The sequence below is a fragment of the Aotus nancymaae genome, unplaced genomic scaffold (assembly GCF_030222135.1).
Source record: "Aotus nancymaae isolate 86718 unplaced genomic scaffold, 86718_ANA_hifiasm-v0.15.2.pri h1tg000040l, whole genome shotgun sequence".
Lineage (NCBI taxonomy): Eukaryota > Metazoa > Chordata > Mammalia > Primates > Aotidae > Aotus > Aotus nancymaae.
Genome location: NW_026988454.1, coordinates 94,017,555 through 94,041,327, shown reverse-complemented (window position 1 = coordinate 94,041,327; position 23,773 = coordinate 94,017,555). Strand labels below are relative to the sequence as shown.

Below are 23,773 nucleotides of genomic sequence, written 5' to 3'. Positions count from 1 at the left end.
ATGGCCTAAGGGAACAAGCCCAATGTGAGGACCTCCTAAAGGATAGCTACTGGCTACAGTGCAAGTAGTAGAGGGAATGTTGGGGAGAAAAGGCTAGTGAGGTAGTGAAGGGACAGGTTCCTTTTTTTTTTTCTGATGGAGTCTTACTCTGTCTCCAGGCTGGAGCGCAGTGGCACAATCTCGGCTAACTGCAACCTCTGCCTCCCGGGTCCAAGCGATTCTCCTGCCTCAGCCTCCCGAGTAGCTGGGACTACAGGCGTGTACCACCACACCCAACTAATTTTTGTATTTTTAGTAGAAACAGGTTTCACCATGTTGGCCAGGATGGTCTCAATCTCTTGACCTCGTGATCTGCCTGCCTCGGCCTCCCAAAGTGCTGGGATTATAGGTGTGAGCCACCACACCTGACCCAGGTTACATTTTATCACTTTTATTGTAGGCAGAAAGGGAAGCCACTGAATATTTAAACAGGGGCTAATATGATCAGATTATTTACTTTGATTGGTTGATTCATTCAAAAATGTATTCATGGGCAAACATGAAGCTATGTACTGGGAAAAAGTGTTGACAAGAAAGACAGACCCCTTATCTTCATGAAGCTCATGGTTTAGGGGCCAGGACTTTTGTTAGGACCTGGATTGGGCTTGTTGTTTTTGAATGTGTAACCATCACATGGAGAAAGGAGGCTCCAAGGAAAGCTTTTCAACCCCTTTTCAAACAAAGCCCATACAGTAAAAGAGTAAGGACTTCAAAGTTAAACAGGACTGGATTCCAGTCCTGGCTCTGCCACAATACGCAGTAAAAACTCACTTGCAGGGTTGTGGCAGGTATTAGAAAAGAACATGTGTTCCCAAGCTGGAACATGGTAGGCTTTCAGTGAATGTAGCTATTATTCAAGCCAGTAGTCATTGTGTATTTACTATAGATAAACACTGTGCCAGGAACCAGAGGGTATGAAGATGATTAGAACATACATGGTCCCTTTTCTGACATATCCTAGGGAAGAGACCACACACTATCCTAGGGAGGACAGACACCTAAGCAATTAACCAGGATGCTAATTTGATCAAAGCTAGGCAATATGCATAGTACTTTGAGAGCCCTAGGAAAGAGGAAGTGACTTCTGAATTAAGCTTTATAAGATACTCAGGAGTTTTAAGAGAGCTAGATAGAGTATAAGAGGGCAGTACAAGAAGAGAGAATGAGTGTAACTAAACTATTTGGAGAAGGATAGAAAGGATAACAGAGATATCTGAGGGAAGGTAGAATTAATAGCATTTGGTGACAAATTGTTGTGGAAGAAGAAGAGACAAAAATACTGAAGGTGCAGTTTGGAACTGGTTAGAAGATGATACTTTTAAATAAGACAGAGAATTTGGAGCTGTAAAGTTTCTCAAGAGGAAAGAGTTCTGTTTTACATATAGTGAAAAACTACAAAAATTCAATAACAAGGGCTGAATAGAGACTTTTTGTTCTGACTTCTAGTTAAAATTAGAAGATTGATAGGGACAAATACCTTTACTAATGATATAAATTTATAGGAAAGCAGTGAGGAATTGGGAGGTACAAGAGCAGGAAGAGAAGTGGCCAGTGGTAAAGAGCTGGGCAACTTCAGAAAGAAGCAAGATTGAAAGAAAGACACTCTTTATTTGTTTTAAATTACTGAAGAATTCTTGACCATATTTTGTACACTGACAAGGAGTTAGTGGAAACAACAATTAAAGGTAGAGCTGAGAAAAAGTATAATTAGAATCAGTATAAAAGAATAAAAAGAATAAAAGTATAAAAGAATCAGAGACACTGGAGAACTCCTTCCATTTGCATAACACTCTACCCTTTCATAAAACATCTTCACAGATGGTGTCTCTAATCCTCACATGACCCTGCAGGTAAGTATTATTTATCAGCATTTCAAGAAAAGTAAATTGATTCAATGTAAACTTCTAACAAGAGCAACTATGCTTCAATGAGCTGCTAAATGTAGTACAACCATCACACTCTTATGAAAACTATATTTGATAATAATTAATATGTGTTCCCATTAGATCCCTTACATTGTAAAATTCCAACACCTTTACAGTTCCACCTTCAGATCCAAATCCCTTTCACTTCAAAGGGCCAACATAATCTAAATACCTCAAGAACTCACCATGCTTCTGCTTTGTTTTCCTGTGGCACTTGAAACCCTTTACCCTTTCTCTCTACCATTACTAGCCTTTCCTCAAACTCACCCCAAAATATGTCTTAGCAACTGATACTCTGGTAACCCACAATAGAAATTGCCCCACTTTTTCCTATCTGTTTTTTTTTTTCTCAATTTTTGTTCATGACATCTGCCTTTGCATTTCCAATCAAATGATGTTACCTCTCGAGAGCCCTCTCTGTGGACCTTAGCATTCCCAGCACAACCTTAGGTCCATTTTAATTGCATGTTAGATCATATAGTGTCAGGACACCTCGTTGTCACCTACTTTTTGTAACTTCTGGTATAACTGCTGGGACTTTCCAAAATCAGGTGCACTCCAGTGTACAGAGAAGGACTTGAAAGGAACAACTGAATGATACATATACAAGATTCAAAGATAGCCAAACCCTTTTTCTTTATTTTTATATTTGCCAGTGCCTTTGACAGCATGAAAAGAAAAATAGGACTCAAACTGTTTTCCTCTTTAGGACGATATCCTGAAAGGAAGAAGGAGAAAGAATGAGAAAGAATAACAATTTCAAAAATTTTAGTATTTCTATTTATTTTTATCTGAGGAAGGAAAAATGAAAACTATGTGTTAGCCATATTTTTCCTAACCAACTCCCTACAAAAGTGTTTGGGTGCACATGATCAAGTTAAAATTACTTTTCTTCCACTATTCGAGAAGTGCTATTAGATTTGATTCCTGAAATGGACATACTTGTATTAACATTGCTTTAAAAGTTTCAGCTACAGTGGCTCACGCCTGTAATCCCAGCACTTTGGGAGGCCGAGGCGGGTGGATCACGAGGCCATGAGATCGAGACCATCCCGGTCAACATGGTGAAACCTCGTCTCTACTAAAAATACAAAAAATTAGCTGAGCACGGTGGCGCGTGCCTGTAATCCCAGCTACTCAGGAGGCTGAGGCAGGAGAATTGCCTGAACCCAGGAGGCGGAGGTTGCGGTGAGCCGAGATCGCGCCATTGCACTCCAGCCTGGGTAACAAGAGCGAAACTCTGTCTCACAAAAAAAAAAAAAAAAAAAAAAAAAAAGTTTCAGCTATAATAAAAGATTGCCAATATGTATTATCCAAATATATATTGAGTATATATTTAGTTTGAAGTGATATGTATATATTTTGCTCCTATATTATTTTCATCTAAAACATATTTAATTCTTTGTCACAAGCAGAAATTAGCACAAAACTTGTTCATTTATTGAAATTATTAATTTTTAATTGATCTGGTTAATTTGTTTAAAAAATTTTAAATGTGAAACCAAATTTTTAAGTCCCTGAATATATTGTCCCGCAAAGGAGCCATATTTAAAAGGCTCATCAGATATAGAGGCTTAATGTGGTTATCATCTACATTTTTAATTACACATCAAATTATAACTAATTATTGTAACAAATGATTTAAGACTGGAATGAGAAGAAAACATGATGTTTATGTCTATTCTCTAAGTTTATAAATTGCTCTCCTTGACGTTCCTTTATATATCATAGAAAGAAGACCCCAGGGCTTTCTGAGCAGAATGGCAAAGGAGCCCTGAGGAGCGAGCGGAAACGGGTGCCAAAGACTTCAGCGCAGCCCGGGGAGGGGGCCATCGAAGAACGGGAGCGCAAAGAAAGGCGGGAAAGCCGAAGGCTTGAGAAAGGGCGATCACAGGATTATGCAGACGTGCCAGAAAAACGGGATGAGGGCAAAGCGGCGGATGAGGAAAAGCAAAGGAAGGAGGAGGAATATCAGACCAGGTACCGCAGCGACCCGAACCTGGCTAGGTATCCGGTGAAACCACCACCTGAGGAGCAGCAGATGCGCATGCACGCCCGGGTGTCCCGCGCGAGGCACGAGCGGCGCCACAGCGACGTGGCGCTCCCGCGCACCGAGGAGGGCGCCGCGCTGCCGGAGGGCAAGGTCGGCAAACGTGCGCCGGTGGCGGCTAGGGCCTCGCCTCCGGACTCGCCGCGGGCCTACTCCGCTGAGAGGACTGCGGAGACCAGGGCGCCGGGCGCCAAGCAGCTAACGAACCACAGCCCGCCAGCGCCCAGGCATGGGCCGGTTTCCGCAGAAGCCCCGGAGCTCAAAGCCCAGGAGCCCCTCAGGAAGCAGAGCCGCCTGGACCCTAGCTCGGCAGTCCTCATTCGGAAGGCGAAGCGTGAGAAGGTGGAGACCATGCTGCGGAACGACTCGCTGAGCTCAGACCAGTCTGAGTCGGTGCGGCCGTCCCCGCCCAAGCCGCACAGGTCCAAGAGGGGCGGCAAGAAGCGGCAGATGTCGGTGAGCAGCTCTGAGGAGGAGGGCGTGTCGACTCCCGAGTACACCAGCTGCGAGGACGTGGAGCTGGAGAGCGAGAGCGTCAGCGAGAAAGGTAAGGGGGCGGCGCCGGCCGCGCGGGCACCTCAGCCAGGCGCAGAGGCCTGTGTGCCGGGCGAGGTGCTGGGTTCAGCAGTGACTCTGGGAATTCTCGCGGATAGATAGCGTTACCTCCAGTGGAAGGTCTTTTTTTAAAATTAGTTTAATTTGATTGATTGATTGATTTGTGAGATTTTAAAACACAACAAGCTCCAAATTTAGGCTACAAGGGTTCTTGGTGATTTTGCATCCTGTCATTCTGGTAAATTTGGTATGCAATCTAATATTTTAAAGATATTTTAGGGTGGATTTATTGTTTGGTGAAAAACAATTTATTTGCCAGAAAATGAAAATTATGCCTTATAAAGGAAAAAGACAAAAACTGTCAGTTATTTAATATTCCAATTGCAAAGGTAGTTTTTTGTTTTCAAACTTCAAATTAATCTTTCTCACAATTTGTGAACAAATTACAGTTTATTCTTGAACAACACGGATTTGAACTGCATTGGCTGGGTCCACTTATACGTGAATTTCTTTTCCAATAAATAGACGAATTTTCTTTTCTTTTTTTTTTTTTTTTTTGAGATTTACAGCAATTTCAAAAAACTTGTGGTTGAACCAGGTAGCCCGGAAATATTTTAAGAAAATAAGAAAAAGTTAGGTATGTCATGAATGCATACAATATATATACTTACTAGTCTGTTTTATCATTTACGACCATAAAATGTACATGAATGTATTATAAAAAGTTAAAATTAATAAAAATGTATACACACTTATAGACTGTATATGGCACCACTTGCAGTGGGAAGAAATGCAAACGCATGTAAAAGTACGATATTAAGTCTTAACTGTATAAAATGAACTATAGTGCATACTGTATTACTGTAATAATTTCTTAGCCTCTTGAAGTGCACTTCAGTATTGCATGCATCACTTTAAAATGCCCTGTGATGCTTATCATCTCCCTTTGAGCAGTTTCTTTCCCCAGTAAATTGCATATCTTGTTCTCACATGTATTTGTGATGTTTACTGCAATACTATTAACCTTGAATAATACCATGAGACACATACAGAGTGTTATTAGTAACACTAGAAGTGCTCCCAAGAAGCGAAGTCATGACATTAGCGTTGCTTGATGCGTATTGCAGATTGAGGTCTGCAGCTGCAGTTGCCTGCCATTTCAAGATAAATTAATCCAGTGTAAGGACCACTGATGAAAAAGACATTTGTGACGCTGTTGCTGCAGCTATGCCAGCAGAAGCAAAAACCTTGCACTTTTTGTGAAAAACTTTTATCTTGCATTACAAGTGCAGCTTTTATGGGGGTGCAGGATTGCTATAAGAAATCATATCTATAGACGCTATAGAAAAAAGAAAAGCAAAGTCAGTATATGACAAAGCAGAAGAATAGTGAAGGACCTGAAGCTAGAGAATTTAATGCCAGAAAAGGATGGCTTGATCATTTCAGAAAAAGGTTTGGCTTTTAAAAAATGTCAAAATAAAAGTAGAAGCAGCTTCTGTGGACCAACAGAGATAAGTTCTAGATGCCATTAAGAAAACAATTGAGGAGAAAGGATATGTGCCTGCACAGGTTTTTTTTTTTTTTTTTTTTTTTTTTTAATTGCATTTTAGGTTTTGGGGTACATGTGAAAAACATGCAAAGTTGTTGCATAGGTGCATACGTGGCAGTGTGATTTGCTGCCTTCCTCCCCTTCACCCATATCTGGCATTTCTCCCCATGCTATCCCTCCCCAATTCCCCACCCCCCCGCTGTCCCCCCCACTCCCCCACAACAGACCCCCGTGTATAGTGCTCCCCTCCCTGTGTCCATGTGTTCTCCTTGTTCAACACCCGCCTATGAGTGAGAACATGTGGTGTTTGATTTTGTGTTCTTGTGTCAGTTTGCTGAGAATGATGGTTTCCAGGTTCATCCATGTCCCTACGAAGGACGCGAACTCCTCGTTTTTAATGGCTGCATAATATTCCATGGTGTATATGTGCCACATTTTTCCTGTCCAGTCTATCATCGATGGGCATTTGGGTTGGTTCCAGGTCTTTGCTATTGTAAACTGGCCTGCACAGGTTTTTAATGCGAAGTGCTTTATTTGGCAAAAAATAAGTGCCATAAAGGACATTTAGTAGTAAGGAAGAGAAGCAAGCACTAGGATTTAAGGCAGGATGGGATAGCCTAGCTCTACTGTTTTGTGCAAATGCAGTAAGGACTGCTGCTAGGTGTAAAGCTGCTAACCCCCAGAGCACTGAAGGAAAAACATAAACACTAACTGCCAGCCTTTTGGTTGTACAAGAAGGCCTAGACAAGAGTTCTTTTTCTGAACTGAATACATAGATGTTTTGTCCCTCAAGTTAGGAAGTACATTGCTAGTAAGGGACTGTCTAAAGTTCTTTTTATATTGAACAATGCCCCTAACTACCCAGAACCCCATGAGTTCAACACGAAAGATGTTGAAGTGGTTTACTTGCCTCCAGACACAAAGATTCCAGTTCAGCTTCTGGACCTTAAAAGCTCATTTCACATAGTACTGTATAGACAAGATTGTAACGCTATGGAAGAGAACCCCAATAAATAGAACATCATGAAAATCTGGTAAGATTACACCATTGAAGATGCCATTGTTGTTATAGAAAAAAAAAAAAGAAAAACATGAAAGCCATCAGACCCCAAACAATTCATTCCTTCTAAAGAAAAGTATATCAGATGTTGTACTTGACTTCACAGGATTTATGAAAAGGCAAGTCAAGGAAATCATGAAAGAGATTATGGATATGGTGGAAAAAAGGTATGGAGTGAAGGGTTTCTAAATATAGATTCCAGAGTTAATAGATACCACAGCAGAGGGATTAACAGAAGATGACTTGATGGATGAGTGCTTCTTAACCAATGACAGACAGTGAGGAAGAAGATATAAAAGAAGCAGTGCCAGAAAACAGACTGACATTAGACAGTCTGGTAGAGCGTTCCTGTTATTCAGGACTCCTTTAGACTTCTTTTACCGCATGGATCCTTCTATGATAGAGACAATGACACTAAATCAAATGGTGTAAAAAAGATTGGTACCATACAGATACATTTTTAGAGAAACAAAAAAGCAAAAATGTCAGACAGGAATTACCATCCATTGCCATAAAGTTACACCAGGTGTGCCTGCCTTTCCTGCCTCCGCTTTCATCTCCTCCACTTTTGCCTCTTATATCCCAAGACAGCAAGCCTCTTTCTCCTCATCCTCAATGTGAAGACAATGAGGATGAAGACCTTTTTGATGATCCACTTTTACTTAATGACTAGTAAATACATTTTCTCTTCTTTGTAATTTCCTTAATAACATTTTCTTTTACGTTGTTGTAAGCTTACTTTATTGTAAGAATAGGGTATAGGATACATATAACATACAAAATTTATGTTAATTGACTGTTTATACTATCAGTAAATAGTAGATTCTGGTCAACAGTAGGCTATTAGTAGTTAAGGTCTTCTGGATGAAAAGTTATGCTCAAATTTCTGACTACTTGGGGGGCTCACAACACTCCTAACCCCTTGGTTCAAGCATCAGCTGTACTTCATAAGTATTGTATCAAGCAAGGTGTTACGTGTTGTGTTTTAGTTAGTAATTTTGAGGTAAAAAGTTTATACTCCAAAAGTTGTGGGAATATTGCGTGGCCGTGTAAATTTCCACTGTATATTACTGTAGGCCCCATGTAGCTATTTCAATTTATTAAAATAAAATGAACTTAAAAGTTTCCTTCTTCTGAAGAACTAGCCAAAAAGCCTGGTGCTCAGGAATGATTATCACAAAAAGTTCCATTAGATGGTGTTTATATAGAAAATGCTTCAATATAATATAAAAATTATGTGCTTATTTTGAAGATTCTCCTCATTTTTTCCGTTCACTGATATTTAAATTGGCCACAATCCTAAATTTAATGGTGCTGGTCATCATCCCTGTAGAAGTGTTGGGGTCCTTGAGTGTTTCTTGCTGTTTTTATATTTAGGGGGACTGTTTGCAGCTTTTTGGCTTTCTTTATAAATTATATATAAAATACTATAATTTTACTTAAAAATTACTTTTCTTCCTCATTCTATGTCCAAACTGCATGTATATGTGTCCCCCCATATATATGTGCCCACACAATCTCATACTATATATAGGAACAATTAAGAAAGCTCATTCTGACCAGGCGCAGTGGCTCACGCCTGTAATCCCAGCAATTTGGGAGGCCAAGGAGGGCAGATTGGCTGAGCTCAGGAGTTTGAGACGAGCCTGGACAACATGGTGAACCATCTCTACTAAAATACAAAAAATTATGGGGGTGTGGCAGCTTGTGCCTGTAGTCCCAGCTACTCGGGAGGCTGAGTCAGGAGAAATACTTGAACCCAGGAAGTGGAGGTTGCAGTGAGCGGAGATCATACCACTGCACTCCAGCCTGGTCAAGAGAAAGAGACTTTGTCTCAAAAAAAAAAAAAAAAAAAAAGGAAAGCTAATTCTGTCATTATTGCTGCAACCTAACTTAAAATAGGTATCTTTGGAATGTAATATATGTATATGGGATCAGTCAGCTCACCTGCCAATGACTTCTCTTCATAAGTTGCATATTATTTATGGGCTTGTGAAAAGTTAGACAATGGGTAAACGCTCTTGACTGCCTTTTGTGTCTTAATACTGTTTTATGAACAAATATTTTTTCCTGAAGTAATGAAGTAGGTGTTAAATAAAAATGTAGATATACTTTGTGTCCAGATATATCTTGGCTCACTACAACATCCATCTCCCAGGTTCAAGCAATTCTCCTGCTTTAGACTCCCAAGTAGCTGGGACTACAGGCATGTGCCACCAGGCCCAGCTAATTTTTGTATTTTTAATAGAGATGGGGTTTCACCATGTTGGCCAGGATGGTCTTGATCTCTTGATCTCGTGATCCACTCACCTCGGCCTCCCAAAGTGCTGGAATTACAAGTGTGAGCCACTATGCCTGGCCCAGATATCTGTTAATGGAGATGGATATACGTATTAGTGTTCTCTAAAGGGACAGAACTATAGGATAGATGCATATATAAAGGGGAGTTTATTAAGGAGTATTGAGTCACACCTTCACAAGGTGAGGTCCCACGATAGGCTGTCTGCATGCTGAAGAGCACGGAAGCCAGTTGAAGTCCCAAAGCTGTAGAACTTGGAGTCTGATTATTGAGGACAGGAAGCATCCCACACAGATGGAAGGCTGGAAGGCTAAACCAGTCTAGTCTTTTCATGTTCTGCCTGCTTTTATTCTGGCTGTGCTAGCAGCTGATGAGATTGTGCCTGCCAAGATTGAGGGTGGGTCTGCCCTTCCCAGTCCACTGACTCAGATGTTAATCTCCTTTGGCAACACCCTCACAGACACACCCAGGAACAATGTTTTGCATCCTTCATTCCAATCAAGTTGACAGTCAATATTAATCATCACAAGTCTACCCCTTGTCAACTTGAACCCATACACATCTCCTGAAATCATACATAATCTTCAAATAAAGACAATAATAAGGTCATAATTATGCCCAGTATAATACAACTATCCTTTGTACAACCAGAAACATACCAATCCCCAACTCAAATGCTACTAAATAAAGTTAACAACACTTAAATCCTGATACGAAGTCAATAAATCTTATGTCACATGATAAAGGGAAAAGGAAATAAGATGAAGACATTTTCTTTGTACAAGTGTATACATGCACAAATATGTTATTAACAAAATAAGGAAATACTCATGACAATTACATTTCTCATTTCTGCAACTGGTCACATGGTCATAGCTGGAATTGATGACTACCTTATTCCACTACTCATTCTCTATTTCCTTTGCCTTCAACAAGCACCTCAGCAAGTTGTAGTTTTTTACCTGGTAGAGCAACCCAAACTTTCATTCCTAAAGGGTCTGGGCCATTTGTAGTCTTGCCTGGATTGGGCTATTGTAGTTTCCCATTTACCTTAATCACAGGGCATGATAATAGGGATCTCCTGTATTCCAGGAATACTTTTCCTTACCTCCATTATGGAGTAGTAGACTGATTTCATCTTGATAGTCCGGATCAGTCACCCAAGCCAACACTGTAACTCCCTTCTTAGCCTATTAACTTAAAGGTAGGAGGACCCCAAAGTGGCCAGGTGGCAATATTAACTTCTAGTTTAATGGAATCATTGTTGTGTCTTCTGGTAACAGGTTCCTTCTTCTGGAATTAAGACCTTTATACCAGCAGAACATAATGTTGTGGGAACAGGAAGCACAAATTTTCCTAGTGAGTCTCTAGGGATGTTGATGAGTGGTGTCACTTCTACTTCTACCTCTTCATTCCTGGACCCGTGAATCCTGGCTATGGGAGAACATCGTCCATATACTGGATGATGATTCAGAGCATACCCAGCCCTTTGGAGAACTTTGCCCCAGCCCTGCAAAGTATTGTCGCCTAGTTGGTGTTTTAATTGTAACTTCAAAGGGCCATTCTACTGTTCTGTCAATCCAGCTGCTTCAGGACGGTGGGGAACATGGTAAGACCAGTGAATTTTATGAGCATGAGACCAGTCTCATTTTGTAACCACAGTGAGAAGTTGCACTTCTTTAGCCGTAAAGTGAGTGCCTTCATCAGAGGCCATGCTGTGTGGAATACCATGATGGTGGATAAGGCATTCCATGAGTCCATGGATGGTAGTCTTGGCAGAAGCATTTCATACAGGATAGGCAAACCTGTATCCGGACTTAAGTGTCTGTTCCAGTGAGGACAAACCACTGCCTTTTCCATGATGGAAGAGGTCCGATATAATCAACCTGCCACCAAGTAGCTGGCTGATCACTCTGAGGAATGGTGCCATGTCAAAGGCTCACTGTTGGTCTCTGCTGCTGGCAAATTGGGCGCTCAGCAGTGGCCATAGCCAGGTCAGCCTTGGTGAGTGGAAGTCCATGTTGCTGAGCCCATGTGTAACCTCCATCCCTGCCACCATGGCCACTTTGTTCATGGGTCCATTGGGTGATGACAGGGGTGGCTGAGAAAAGAGTCTGAGTGGTATCCACAGAACGAGTCATCCTATCCACTTGATTATTAAAATCCTCCTCTGTGGAGGTCATACATGGTGAACACTCACATGGGATACAAATATCTTTAGTTTCAGTTTTTGACCACTCAGACAGGTCCATCAACATACCTCTTCCCCAAATTTCTCTGTCACCAATTTTCTAGTCATGCTACTTCCAAGTCCCTCACCATCCAGCCAAACTATTGGCCACAGCCCATGAATCAGTTTATAATCACACATCTGGCCATTTCTCCTTCCACACAGAGTGCCCAACCAGGTACACTGCTCGAAGTTCTGCCCCCTGGGAAGATTTGCCTTCATTGCTGTCATTCAGGGATGTCCTAGAAAGGGGCTGTAATGGGCCAGGCGCAGTGGCTCACACCTGTAATCTCAGCCCTTTGTGAGGCCGAGGCAGGGAGATCACCTGAGGTTGGATGTTTGAGACCAGCCTGACCAACATGAAGAAACTCTGTCTCTACTAAAAATACAAAATTAGCCAGGGGTGGTGGTGCATGCCTGTAATCCTAGCTACTTGGGAGGCTGAGGCAGGAGAATCACTTGAACCCAGGAAACGGAGGTTGTGGTGAGCCGAGATCATGCCATCGCACTCCAGCCTGGCAACAAGACAACTCTTGCTCAAAAAAACAAAAAGAAAAAAAAAAAAGAAAGGGGCTATAGTGCTGCAGCTGTCCGCTTTCAGGTGGTACCTGCATATGGTACAGAACCATCTGTGAACCAGGTCCTAGTCTTTTCTTCCTCTGTCAACTAATCATAGGTAACTCCTGATGAGACCATCAGTGCAGGCTGGGGGAGAGAAGGTAGGGTGGCAGGGGTGGAGACCATGGGCATTTGAGCCACTTCCTCATGTAACTTACTTGTGCCTTCAGGACCTGCATGAGCCCAATCATGTGTATATTTGATGATGGAATGCTGCTGTGCACTCCCCACGTCATGGCTAGATGGGTCAGAAAGCACTCAGTTCAGGTCATATGGTGACGTGACCCATGGTCAAACGTTTAGTTTTCACTAAAGCCCAGTAACAGGCCAAGAGCTGTCTCTCAGAAGGAGAGTAGTTATCTGCAGAAGATGGCAGGGCCTTGCTCCATAATCTTAAAAACTTACGCTGTGATTCTCCTATCCGGGCCTGCCAAAGGCTTCAAACAGCATCTCTATCTGCCACTGACACCTCAAGCACCATTGGATCTATTGGATCATATGGACCAAGTGGCAGAGCAGCTTGCACAGCAGCCTGGACCTGTTGTAGGGTCTTTTCCTATTCTGGACCCCACCCAAAACTAGCAGCCTTTCGGGTCACTTGATAAATGGGCCGGAGTAACACACCCAAATGAGAAATATGTTGCCTCTAAAATTCAAAAAGGCCCACTAGGTGTTGTGCTTCTTTCTTGGTTGTGGAAGGGGCCATTAGAAATGTAGAAGGGGTCAATAGAAATAGGGGCCACTCCTATCCTTTACCTTAGAATGAATATCTTGACAAGGCCATGGACCCCTAGAAATTTTACTGAGGTAGAAGTTCCCTGAATTTTAGTCCAATTTATTTCCCATCCTCTGGCATGCAAATGTCTCATCAATAAGTTCAGTGTGTTTGCTACTTCCTGCTCACAGTGTCCAATCAGCATAATGTCATGAATATAATGGACCAGTGTGATATGTTTTGGAAGGGAAAAGCAATCAAGGTCTCTCCGAAAAAGATTAATGCAAAGCCAGAGAGTTGATATACCCTGAGGTAGGACAGTAAAGGTATATTGCTGGCTTGCCAGCTGAAGGCAAGTTGCTTTTGATGGGCCTTATGGACAGGAATAGAGAAAAAAGGCATTTACCAAATCATTGGCTGCATACCAAGTACCAGGAGATGTGTTAATTTGCTCAAACAATGAAACCACATCTGGTATAGCAGCTGCAGTTGGAGTCACCACCACTTGGTTACGCTTATGATAATTCACTGTCATTCTCTAAGATCCATCTAACTTCTGCATAGGGCAAATAGGAGCGTTGAATGGGGATGTGGTAGGAATCACCTCCCCTGCATTTTTCAAGTCCTTGATGCAGTATTGTTTTTGAATAACTATTCTAGGTAGAGGCAGCTCTAGTGGCTTCCATTTGGCCTTTCCCACCATAATGGCCTTCACTCTACCAGTCAGGGAGCCAATATGGAGGTTCTGCCAGCTGCTAAATGTGTCTGTGCCAATTATGCATTCTGGTACTGGGGAAATGGCCACAGGATGTGGGACCTACTGGGTCCCACTGTAAGTTTGACCTGAGCTAAAACTTCATTTATTACCTGACCTCCATAAGCCCCAACTTCAACTGGAGGACCACAATGATGTTTTGTGTTCCCTGGAATCAGTGTCAGCTCAGAGCCAGTGTCCAGTAGTCCCCGAAATGTCTGATCATTTTCCTTTCTCCAGTGCACAGTTACCCTAGTAAAAGGATGGTCTCCTTGGGGAAGGATGGGGGAAAGATTAGCAGCATAAATTATCTATACTGTAGTGGGGTCCTTTCTCAAGAGGAACCAGCCTCCCCTTCATTCAATGGGTTCTGGGTCTGAAACTGGCTCAAATCTGGAAATTGATTGAGGAACTGTGATTCTCTATTTTCATAATTCAAATTAGTCTTTTGTCCGCTCGACCTGGAAGTTTTCTGCTTATATAAATTAAGTAAGAATACAGTAGGCTTCCTATCAATTTCACTTCTAGGAATGCTGTGATTAATTAGCTAGTGCCAGAGCTCTATGTGAGTCAGACTATTCTGATTGCTGCTTTGCTTCTGCTGTCCATTATGCCCACCTTGCCTTTGATGGTTGAGTGCTGCCTCTTGGCTCCTACCACCTCAGGATCTAATTACTTCAATTGCATTTAAATTTTGTAGTTGAGTGACCACAGTTCCCATTGTCAGATCTGGCATACAGAGAAGAGCAATCACAGGGCTCTTCAAAGATGCAGATGCTGCCCTCATAAATCTATTTCTCAAAGCATTGGTCAAGGGTATATCTTCTGGACCTTGCAGCTGGGATGAGTGGGTCTAATGTGACTAATCCACTCTAGCATTCCAGTCTCCTAAGCGTTTGGATTCCTTCCTCTACATTAAACCAAGGGAGATCAGGCATTTCCAGCCCGCTCACAGTGGGCCATCTTTTAATCCATATTTCAGCTAACCAAGCAAATAAACTATTAGAACCCTTTTTTAACTCCCAGAGCTGCAACATTAAATGCAGAATCCCTATGTAGTCGGCCCAAATCAATAACTTCAGCCTCATCCAACTCTGTGTTCCTCCATTATTTCACACTCTTAATATACATTCCCATGCCTGTTCTCCAGATTTCTGCTTATATAAATTAGAAAATTCAAGCGGTTCTTTTTGAGTGTAGCTTATCTCCTCGTGGGTCACACTCTGAACCTCACCTCTAGGGGCCCGCTGGGACTTTAGTCTAGTTATAGGTCTAGAACCAAACAGGGGTGTTAGGGGGGATCAGTCCTGAGGAGAATCAACATTGTCTTGCTTGGCAGCTGCCTGAGGGAAGGCAGACCATCAGTGTTGCCTGAGGCAGCACAGGGTTTATTTCCTCAAAGGTGGAAAGGCTGATGTCTGTGTGGGTCAGGGAGGGGATGTGCCACTACTGGGGATGGGGAAGCTGTTTCTTCTGGCAAAAAGGGCTCATCAGAGTTTACAACCTCAGTGTCCCCAGCTTTATCAGGGTCCTCCTACATGTCCCCATTCCATGTTGCAGAGTCCCATTTTTTTCCATTCAATGCTGTCACTTTAACAGTAGACACCTGGCAAGGCTGCCTGTATGCCTTTTGTTGCAGGTTAGCCACTCACAGGATAAGAGCTTGTGTCTGATTTTCCACAATTTCAGCTCTTCCTCTACAGGAGATAAGACTCAGGGCAATCTTAGAAGATTTGAGACTCAGTATCTGCTTCTGAAGCTGAGAGTTAGAATCCCCGAGTTTATCATTTTATCACTTTGTCCAGTGAACTTAAGAGCAACCATCCAACTTCATCATATTCCTTGGTTCTCCACATATGGTCAAAGGTATTAGGTATAGAGTCAGTAAGCGCCTTGCCTCTCACAGAATCAGGAGTGTCAAAGGCATGTATTTTCCATGACTCTCTAAACAGTCCACATGAAGGACTATCAGTATTGTCCATACTATTAGAAGTAGAGTCCTTAGTATTTTTGGGTCTAATTATAATAAGCAGCCAACTCCTGAAACGCCAAAACCAACATTCCATCCTTATTATTCTGTTCCTCTGGAACCATTCCCGGTACCAAAATCTGTATTAGTTAGGGTCCTCTAGAGGGACAGAACTATAGGGTAGATGTATGTATAAAGCGGAGTTTATTAAGGAGTATTAACTCATACCATTACAAGGTGAGGTCCCACAGTAGGCTGACTGCAAACTGAAGAGCAAGGAAGCCCTTCAGAGTCCCAAAGCTGAAAAACTTAAAGTCTGATGTTTGAGGGCAGGAAGCATTCCACACAGATAGAAGACTGGAAGGCTAAGCCAGTCTAGTCTTTTCATGTTCTTCTACCTGCTTTTATTCTGGTTGTGTGGGCAGCTGAGGACATTGTGCCCACCTAGATTGAGGGTGGGTCTGCCTCTCCCAGTCCACTGACTCAAATGTTAATCTCCTTTGGCAACACCCTCACAAGCACACTCAGAATAATGCTTTGCATCCTCCAATCCAATAAAGTTAACACTCAGTATTAACCATCACAATATGTATATTTTCCCATTCTTTAAGGGGCTCTTTACCAGTTTTCATTGAGTATGTGTTATAAATCACAGTGGGCATGGAATCAGACATAATTAAATTCTAAAATTATTTACAATAACAACAGATAATGAAAGAAAACCTGACTAGTGGCATGGGTAGTTGGAGGATTGGAGCTTGTCTGATGTGAGGAGCTTATTGCCTCACTACACCATTTCCCTTCCTTGGGAATTTATCACTCTGGAGACTCTGGTTACCATTTGGGATGCACATACCTCTGAAGTTAGTGTTAAACCTGTGCCTCTGGGAACACAAGGATACCAGATATTCATTTATCTGATGAAGACAACCTGATTCCTCTTAACATAATCTCATTTTCAAATAAATTGTTTGAATATACCTCGATTAAAGTGGTCATCCTACTCTAATATTTTAACCAATCTCAACCTCTACAAAGTGAAACATTATAAAGAGCAATACCTCTTATTACTGTAGCATAGGCATTTTCTTATTTCAAACTTAATTAGAAATGCTGCCACCTGTAATAGCTATTAATAACTTTATTAGCAAACCCTACCATTGCCTACTAAGGGTGATTTGGGGAACCAGCCATGATAATCTCCAGCACCTTGTGACACTGTACAAATTACTTAACTTCCATAAATCTCCATTTTCTTATTGGCATAATTGAAATAAAAATATCTGCCTCATAAGGTTATTGAGTGGTGCGGATGAGATTATGCATATATAATAGGATCTAAATTAACATTCTTCCTATCTTGCTTTTCCCTCTTGTACTAATGCCATGTATGTCTAATATCACAATGATTGTGAGATAATTACCAGTATCTATAATATACAAAGAAAAGGGAAAAAAAAACAGTTTTATATCTTATGGGCCCCAATAGAATGAGAAGCCAAAGGATGATCTGAGAAGAAATTTTTTTTTAGAGTAATTCATTTAGAGTTTAAATGAAGATTGACGATCTAACACTTTGCGGAAGATGTATTCTATAGGAATACATTTAACCAAGGCAGTGAAAGATCACTACAAGGAGAGCTACAAAACATGGATGAAACAAATAGATGACACAAACTAATGAAAAATCATTCCATGCTCATGGAGTGGAAGAATCAGTATGGTTAAAATGACCATAGCTGTCCAAAGCCATCTACAAATTCATTGCAATTCCTATCAAATTGCCAATCTAATTCTTTACAGAATTAGATTTTTTAAAAGAGAATAGTATGTCATGTTCTGAATTTCAGGGTGAGGGAAGATTTTCCTCATGGAATAAAATTTAAAAGGACAATTTATCAATTACACATATAAGTTAAACATTTAACACAGTACCTGGCATATGTTAACTACTTAATATAATCTGTACTGTTATTGTCATAGATATTATTTATATTTTGATAGTATGCTGAGTTGGTTCTTATATTTGTTAAAAATACATAGAACATATGAAATATGTTCTATGTACTTACTGAGGTTAAAACAGAGATAAATATGCTCCCTACCCTCATGGAGCTTATATTCTATTGGGAAAAATAAACAATAAGGAATAATTACACAATAAAATACAATTGTGTAAATACAATTTGTATTAGGTATATCAATAAATACAATTTGGTAAATGCCTCAAAGGGACATTTCTCCTTGATGTGTCAATATAATTTTGTCGTGTGTTCTGTTATCCCACAAAACCAAAAGATAACCTGGTAATGACATCTGAAAGATAACACAGCTTTTATAGTCAATGTAATCTTTTAAATATAGTTTAATTCTTTTGAACATACATTGCCACACATGTTCACAAACACAGATTAACAATGAGCTCTATCTGGTGGGGTTATTTAAAAATTGAGGTTAACAACCACATTTTAAAAATGATTACTATTCATACTGTTACTGCTAAGTGAGAATAATTAGACATCTCTTGTCTTTTAGTTTATAAATATTAACTAACATAAATCTCTCTAAATGGAAGAAAAAGAAAGTTAACTATATCCTGCTTATAAAATAACAGTTAAATTTAAATGAAATATGTAATATAATTCATTGAAAGAAGGTCTACTGAAGATTTGTGCCTGTGAGGAATTGAGTAAAGAGGCCTAAGAGTAAACAAAGAAACTAAGGTGCTGTCCTGATCCATGGGAAGACCACTTATACTTAAGGAATTTAATGTATAAATCCTAAGGCAAGGAGTTGGAAGAAGAGCCTGGCATAGGATAACAGGACTTCTTTTCCTTCTTTATCTTCTCCTTGGTGACTTTCAGTAAACTGAGAAAGTACAACACAAATTAATTATGCCTTTGAACTTCTACAGTGCTTTGCGAATCACTTTAGATGTCAACCTGTATTACAGGGAGTAATTGGTTGGTTTATATCTGTTACTGCTAGGCAGTGTTTAGCAGTCTTTTGAGGAGCATATGGTATCTGGATTAGTCTAAGAAATTATACCTGTAAGAATATCAAACAATGAGTAGCTAAATAAGACTGAGGACCCTTAATAACAGATGTGACTTTTCCCCAAAAAGATAGTGTTGGGGACCAAGTGTAGATTGTGGGCAATATGAATAATTACCTGTTAAGTTTGGGTACCTGACAATCACTGGGGACTCAGGAACTCTTAGAAAAATAAGATGATATATTCTTTAAATGTAACTTATGCAGTGCTTTATGTGGTTATTTAGTTTTTAAACTAAACATACTGGGAGTGTCCTCTTTAGGCTTCAGCAGTGCAATGGTCACTGTTCACATTGTGCTTATAATTTTGACTAGAAGTTGATTAGTTCATTCTCATACTGCTATAAGGAACTACCTAAGACTGGGTATTTATAAAGAGGTTTAATTGACTTATAGTTTTACATGGCTGGGGAGACCTCAAGAAACTTAGAATCGTGGCAGAAGAGGAAGAGGCACGTCTTACATGATAGGTGAGAGAGAGCAAGACTGTGAAGGAGGAACTGTCAGACACTTATAAAACCATTAGATCTTGTGAGAACTCAGTATCATGAGAACAGCATGGGGGACACCACCCCCATGATCTATCACCTCCCACCAGGTTTCTCTATTGATACATGGGGATTATGGAGATTACAATTCAAGATGAGATTTGGGTGGGGACACAAAGCCTAATCATATCAAGAAGTTATTGATTTAGGTATCTTTCCTGGGAGCAAAGAATTCATTCTGTGTTCTTATATTCCTAGTATTTCTTCTTGTAACATTAAGAAGGTTTGCAGTTCAAAAATTTGACCATTATTTATTTATTCATGTATTAATTTGTTTAATAAATATCTAAAATAATCTGCATTACAAGTGCCCTATTCTAGCTAGTCAATTGAAAATGCCATGAATGCAAGGACCATGGCTATTTCCGTATCTATGTATCTGTCTGTCTGTCTGTCTGTCTGTCTAATTGGGGACTTTATAGAGAGACAGGATGCTTCAAAACAAAATCAGGCACTTAAGAATTTAGCTACAGATATTTTAAAAATTGTAACCTTAAAATAATTACAACTTAACCCATTTCCCGTTTGCCCTAAAAGTACTGTGATGGGAGCCAGCTGTACTTTTTTTTTTTTCTAAATAGGAAATAGGTTAAAAGGTGCTTTCTCTTCAAATGGCTGTCCAATCTCAGCATTTGTTTCTCTTACTCCCTGAGACTCCCATAAAGTATTCATAAAAGTGAAGAGAAAAGGTGAACTATGAATAGATGAGATGTTTATAGAAGATGGAAAGAGGAACATAGCCTGTTTTTCCATATAAGAGCTTGCCAAGTAGGCATGAGGTGTGGTGGTGGAATAGAGAGCTATTTGCCATAAAGCATCTTATAAAGACTTCAGGCTCAGAGACATCAGATTCAATGGAGCTGAAGTGAGAAGGGAAACTTCAGGTTGGCACATAATGATTCAGTATTTGTTAACACTCTTTTACATCACCTTACCATTCCCCCTTCTTCTTTATTGCCTTGCACACCATAAAGGCCCAACATTTAAATCCCAGGTAAATATCAAGAAGATATATTACAAATTATCAAGAAGATAATTACAAAAGAGTTGACACTCTTTTACGTCTTCTTACCATTCCCCCTTCTTCTTTATTGCCTTGCACACCATAAAGGCCCAACATTTAAATCCCAGGTAAATATCAACAAGCAATTCAGTGAACTGCTTGAGCAAAAATCAGATACTGGGAGTAGGTACCTCCCCACTGTGGAACCCCCATCCATACCATCCTAAAGTTGAGCTTCACACCTCATTTTTCCTAAAGTGAAAGGCATGCATTCACATACTGTATTCATAAATGTCAGAGGTACATTTAATATCTACTAGAGCAGCCTAGCTAAAATGATGTACATGGAAACACTCACCAGCTACATGGAAAATTAACCGGTTGATTGCCCATTTTGAATATGAATGAACAACAAAATCTAAAAGATAGGAAGAACTAAGATAAACTAACAACCGAGATAAAGACCAAGATAAACCAATACACACTGACCCTGGAAATAAGAGATAATTCAAGAGCAGAAGAATGCTTAAAAAACAACCAGAACAAACTGCCACACAAGTTTAGTATAATACATCCTGAAATGCCCAACTTCCAGCCACAGGGCAGTTTGTTCACCCAACCACACAAATATCCTGTTTAAAATACTTTTTTAAATATTGAAGTTATTAACAGAGCTCAAGATAAAGAGAAAGCTCTGGATACCAAAATTCATAACATTGAAGTGCTTGGACAAAGTGATTGGACAAAATACAAGATTATGTGACTAAAGTCAGTATCACAAACTTGCCTACAGGTATGGTATCCAGGCAGTTCTCCAAGTCAGGAAGTAAAATAACCTGATCTTAGACATTAAAACAAAAGCTGAAGTAAAAATGATGAATTTTGAATCCAGAAAGAGGCAACCATAAAACTTACCTATGAGGTAGCCCATACAGCCGTGGGGATGCCCAAAGATGAGTACAAAGATTATAATTGTGAAACATTAGAGAAACTCCAACATCATTAAAGATGCCAAGGAAAGGGGGAAATGTGTAATCTTTTGGAGATTAAAAAATAAACTGGGTCGTATACAAAACAGAGTTAACTGCCTTTATAGTTCTCATCAACGATAATGAACTACAGACTAAACATGGACTACAGTTGATGAATGCCTTCAAAATTTTGAGATTTGTTAAAAATAGAACAACCATATGATCCAGTAGTCCCACTACTGGGTGTTTACCCAAAAGAAAGGAAATCGGAATATCAAAGGGACACCTGCACTCCCACGTTTATTGAAGCACTATTCACAATAGCAAAGATCCTGAATCAACCTAAGTGTCCATCAGTGCATGAATGGATAAAGAAAATGTGTATATACACAATGAAATACCATTCACCCATATAAGAGAATGGAATCCTCTTATTTGCAGTAACTTGGATAGAACTAGAAGTTATTATGAAATAATCATCATCATGATCATCATCATCATCATCTGCAGTAATGTGGATGGAACTGGAGGTTAAGTGAAATAAGCCAGGCAAAGAAAGCAAACATCACATATTCTCATATGTGGGAGCTAATAGAATTGATTTCATGGAGATAGAGAGTAGAGTGATAGTTACCAGACATGGGGAAGGCTGTGTTGTGGGGAGAGGGATGGATGAGAGAGGTTGGTAAATGGATACAAACAGCTAGAAGGAATAAGAGCTAAGTAAGTAAGATCTTATACTTACTCTAATGATAGTAGAGTAAGTATACTATAGTTAACAATAATATATTTCATATCTCAAAATAGCTAGAAGAGAGGACTTAAAATGTTCCCAACATACAGAAACAATAAATTCATGAGATAATGGATATCTTAAATACCCTGATTTGGTCATTACATATGCTATACATGTAACAAAATATTACATGCGCCCTGTGTATATGTACAAATATTATTAATAAAAATAAAATATAGAGAAAAAATTATTTGCAAAGTAATTTTGAAACCACAATTCTGTATACATCTAAACTAACAACTTCAAAGTTCTTGAAAACCTACTTTTTATTCTCCTTCTGAGAATATTATTTAAAGATATATGCACTCAAGAAAACTTAATAATAATCATATAGTCAGGACAAATAATAAATAAGAAATAGTAGAACTAACCTAGAAATTCAGTGCAAGGAAGTCCCTGAATTACGTGTGCAGAAAGTTTGTTCAAATTAAAACTGGAGATCATTTCTAGGAGTCTGTAAAAGAATATCTGTATTAGTTAGAATGTCATGGATTCCAAGAAATATCCAATGGCTAATGAATGAGTTGCATGACATCATGAACTTGGTAAGTGCCTTCTTTCAACAATAAAAAGGGGCAATTAAAAATTGATAAAAAATAAACTGTTAAAAAATCCTTGTCCAACTATTAAGCAAGAAAAAATATGTGATTTAAGTAACCGATAGAGCCAGTTGGGCTATAAACCTACTACATTTTTCTCAGAGTCCCTGACAGTGCATCTATAGAAAAGGAAATTTAACCCTTGCACGTTATTGCCTTTTTCTTGGTTCTGAAGTATTTAGATGTAATAATATTGTAAAAGCTCCTTATTGGTTTTCAGTTTTTAGAATAAACCCTTTTCTACATGGAATACTTATAGCTGTCTACACAAGTGAATATGAATATTTTGTCTGCATCAAAATAAAGGTAAAACAGACAGATATGGGAGCTGAAGGGCTCTGGAGAGGGGAGAGGTGGAGGGATAAACAACAATATGAATAGTCATAGAAACTGTTCAGGAGTTAAAAGATGCTGTTCAAAAAAATATTCAATATTTTTTCATTTGTTTGTTGGGTACATGTATGTCTTCTTTTGAAAAATGTCTGTTCATTCCTTTGTCCACTTTTAAATAGTGTTTGTATTTTGCTTGTGAACTTGTTTACATTCCTTATAGATTCTGGATATTAGACCTTTGTCAGATGTATAGTTTGCAAATATTTTCTCCCATTCTGTAGTTTGTTTATTTACTCTGTTGACAGTTTTTTTTTTTTTTTTTTTTTTTTTTTTGAGACGGAGTTTCGCTCTTGTTACCCAGGCTGGAGTGCAATGGCGCGATCTCGGCTCACCGCAACCTCCGCCTCCTGGGTTCAGGCAATTCTCCTGCCTCAGCCTCCTGAGTAGCTGGGATTACAGGCACACGCCACCATGCCCAGCTAATTTTTTTGTATTAGTAGAGACGGAGTTTCACAATGTTGACCAGGATGGTCTCGATCTCTTGACCTTGTGATCCACCCGCCTCGGCCTCCCAAAGTGCTGGGATTACAGGCTTGAGCCACCGCGCCCGGCCCTGTTGACAGTTTCTTTTGCTGTGAAGAAGCTCTTTAGTTTAATTAGATCCCTTTTGTCAATTTTTTTTGTTGTAATTGTTTTTGGAGTCTGA

The 23,773-nt window shown here is 39.8% G+C and overlaps 1 protein-coding gene across 24 annotated transcripts in view; it reads left to right on the top strand.

Annotated features, from left to right (window-relative positions):
• RIMS1 (regulating synaptic membrane exocytosis 1) overlaps positions 1–23,773 on the top strand; it is a 510,482-nt gene that overhangs the window by 273,947 nt on the left and 212,762 nt on the right. For all 24 annotated transcript variants that reach the window (XM_012471847.3, XM_012471843.3, XM_012471846.3 and 21 more), the window contains exon 6: positions 3,696–4,561. In XM_012471847.3, the coding sequence (XP_012327270.2) occupies positions 3,696–4,561 (866 nt within the window). The remainder of the gene's footprint in view (positions 1–3,695; positions 4,562–23,773) is intronic.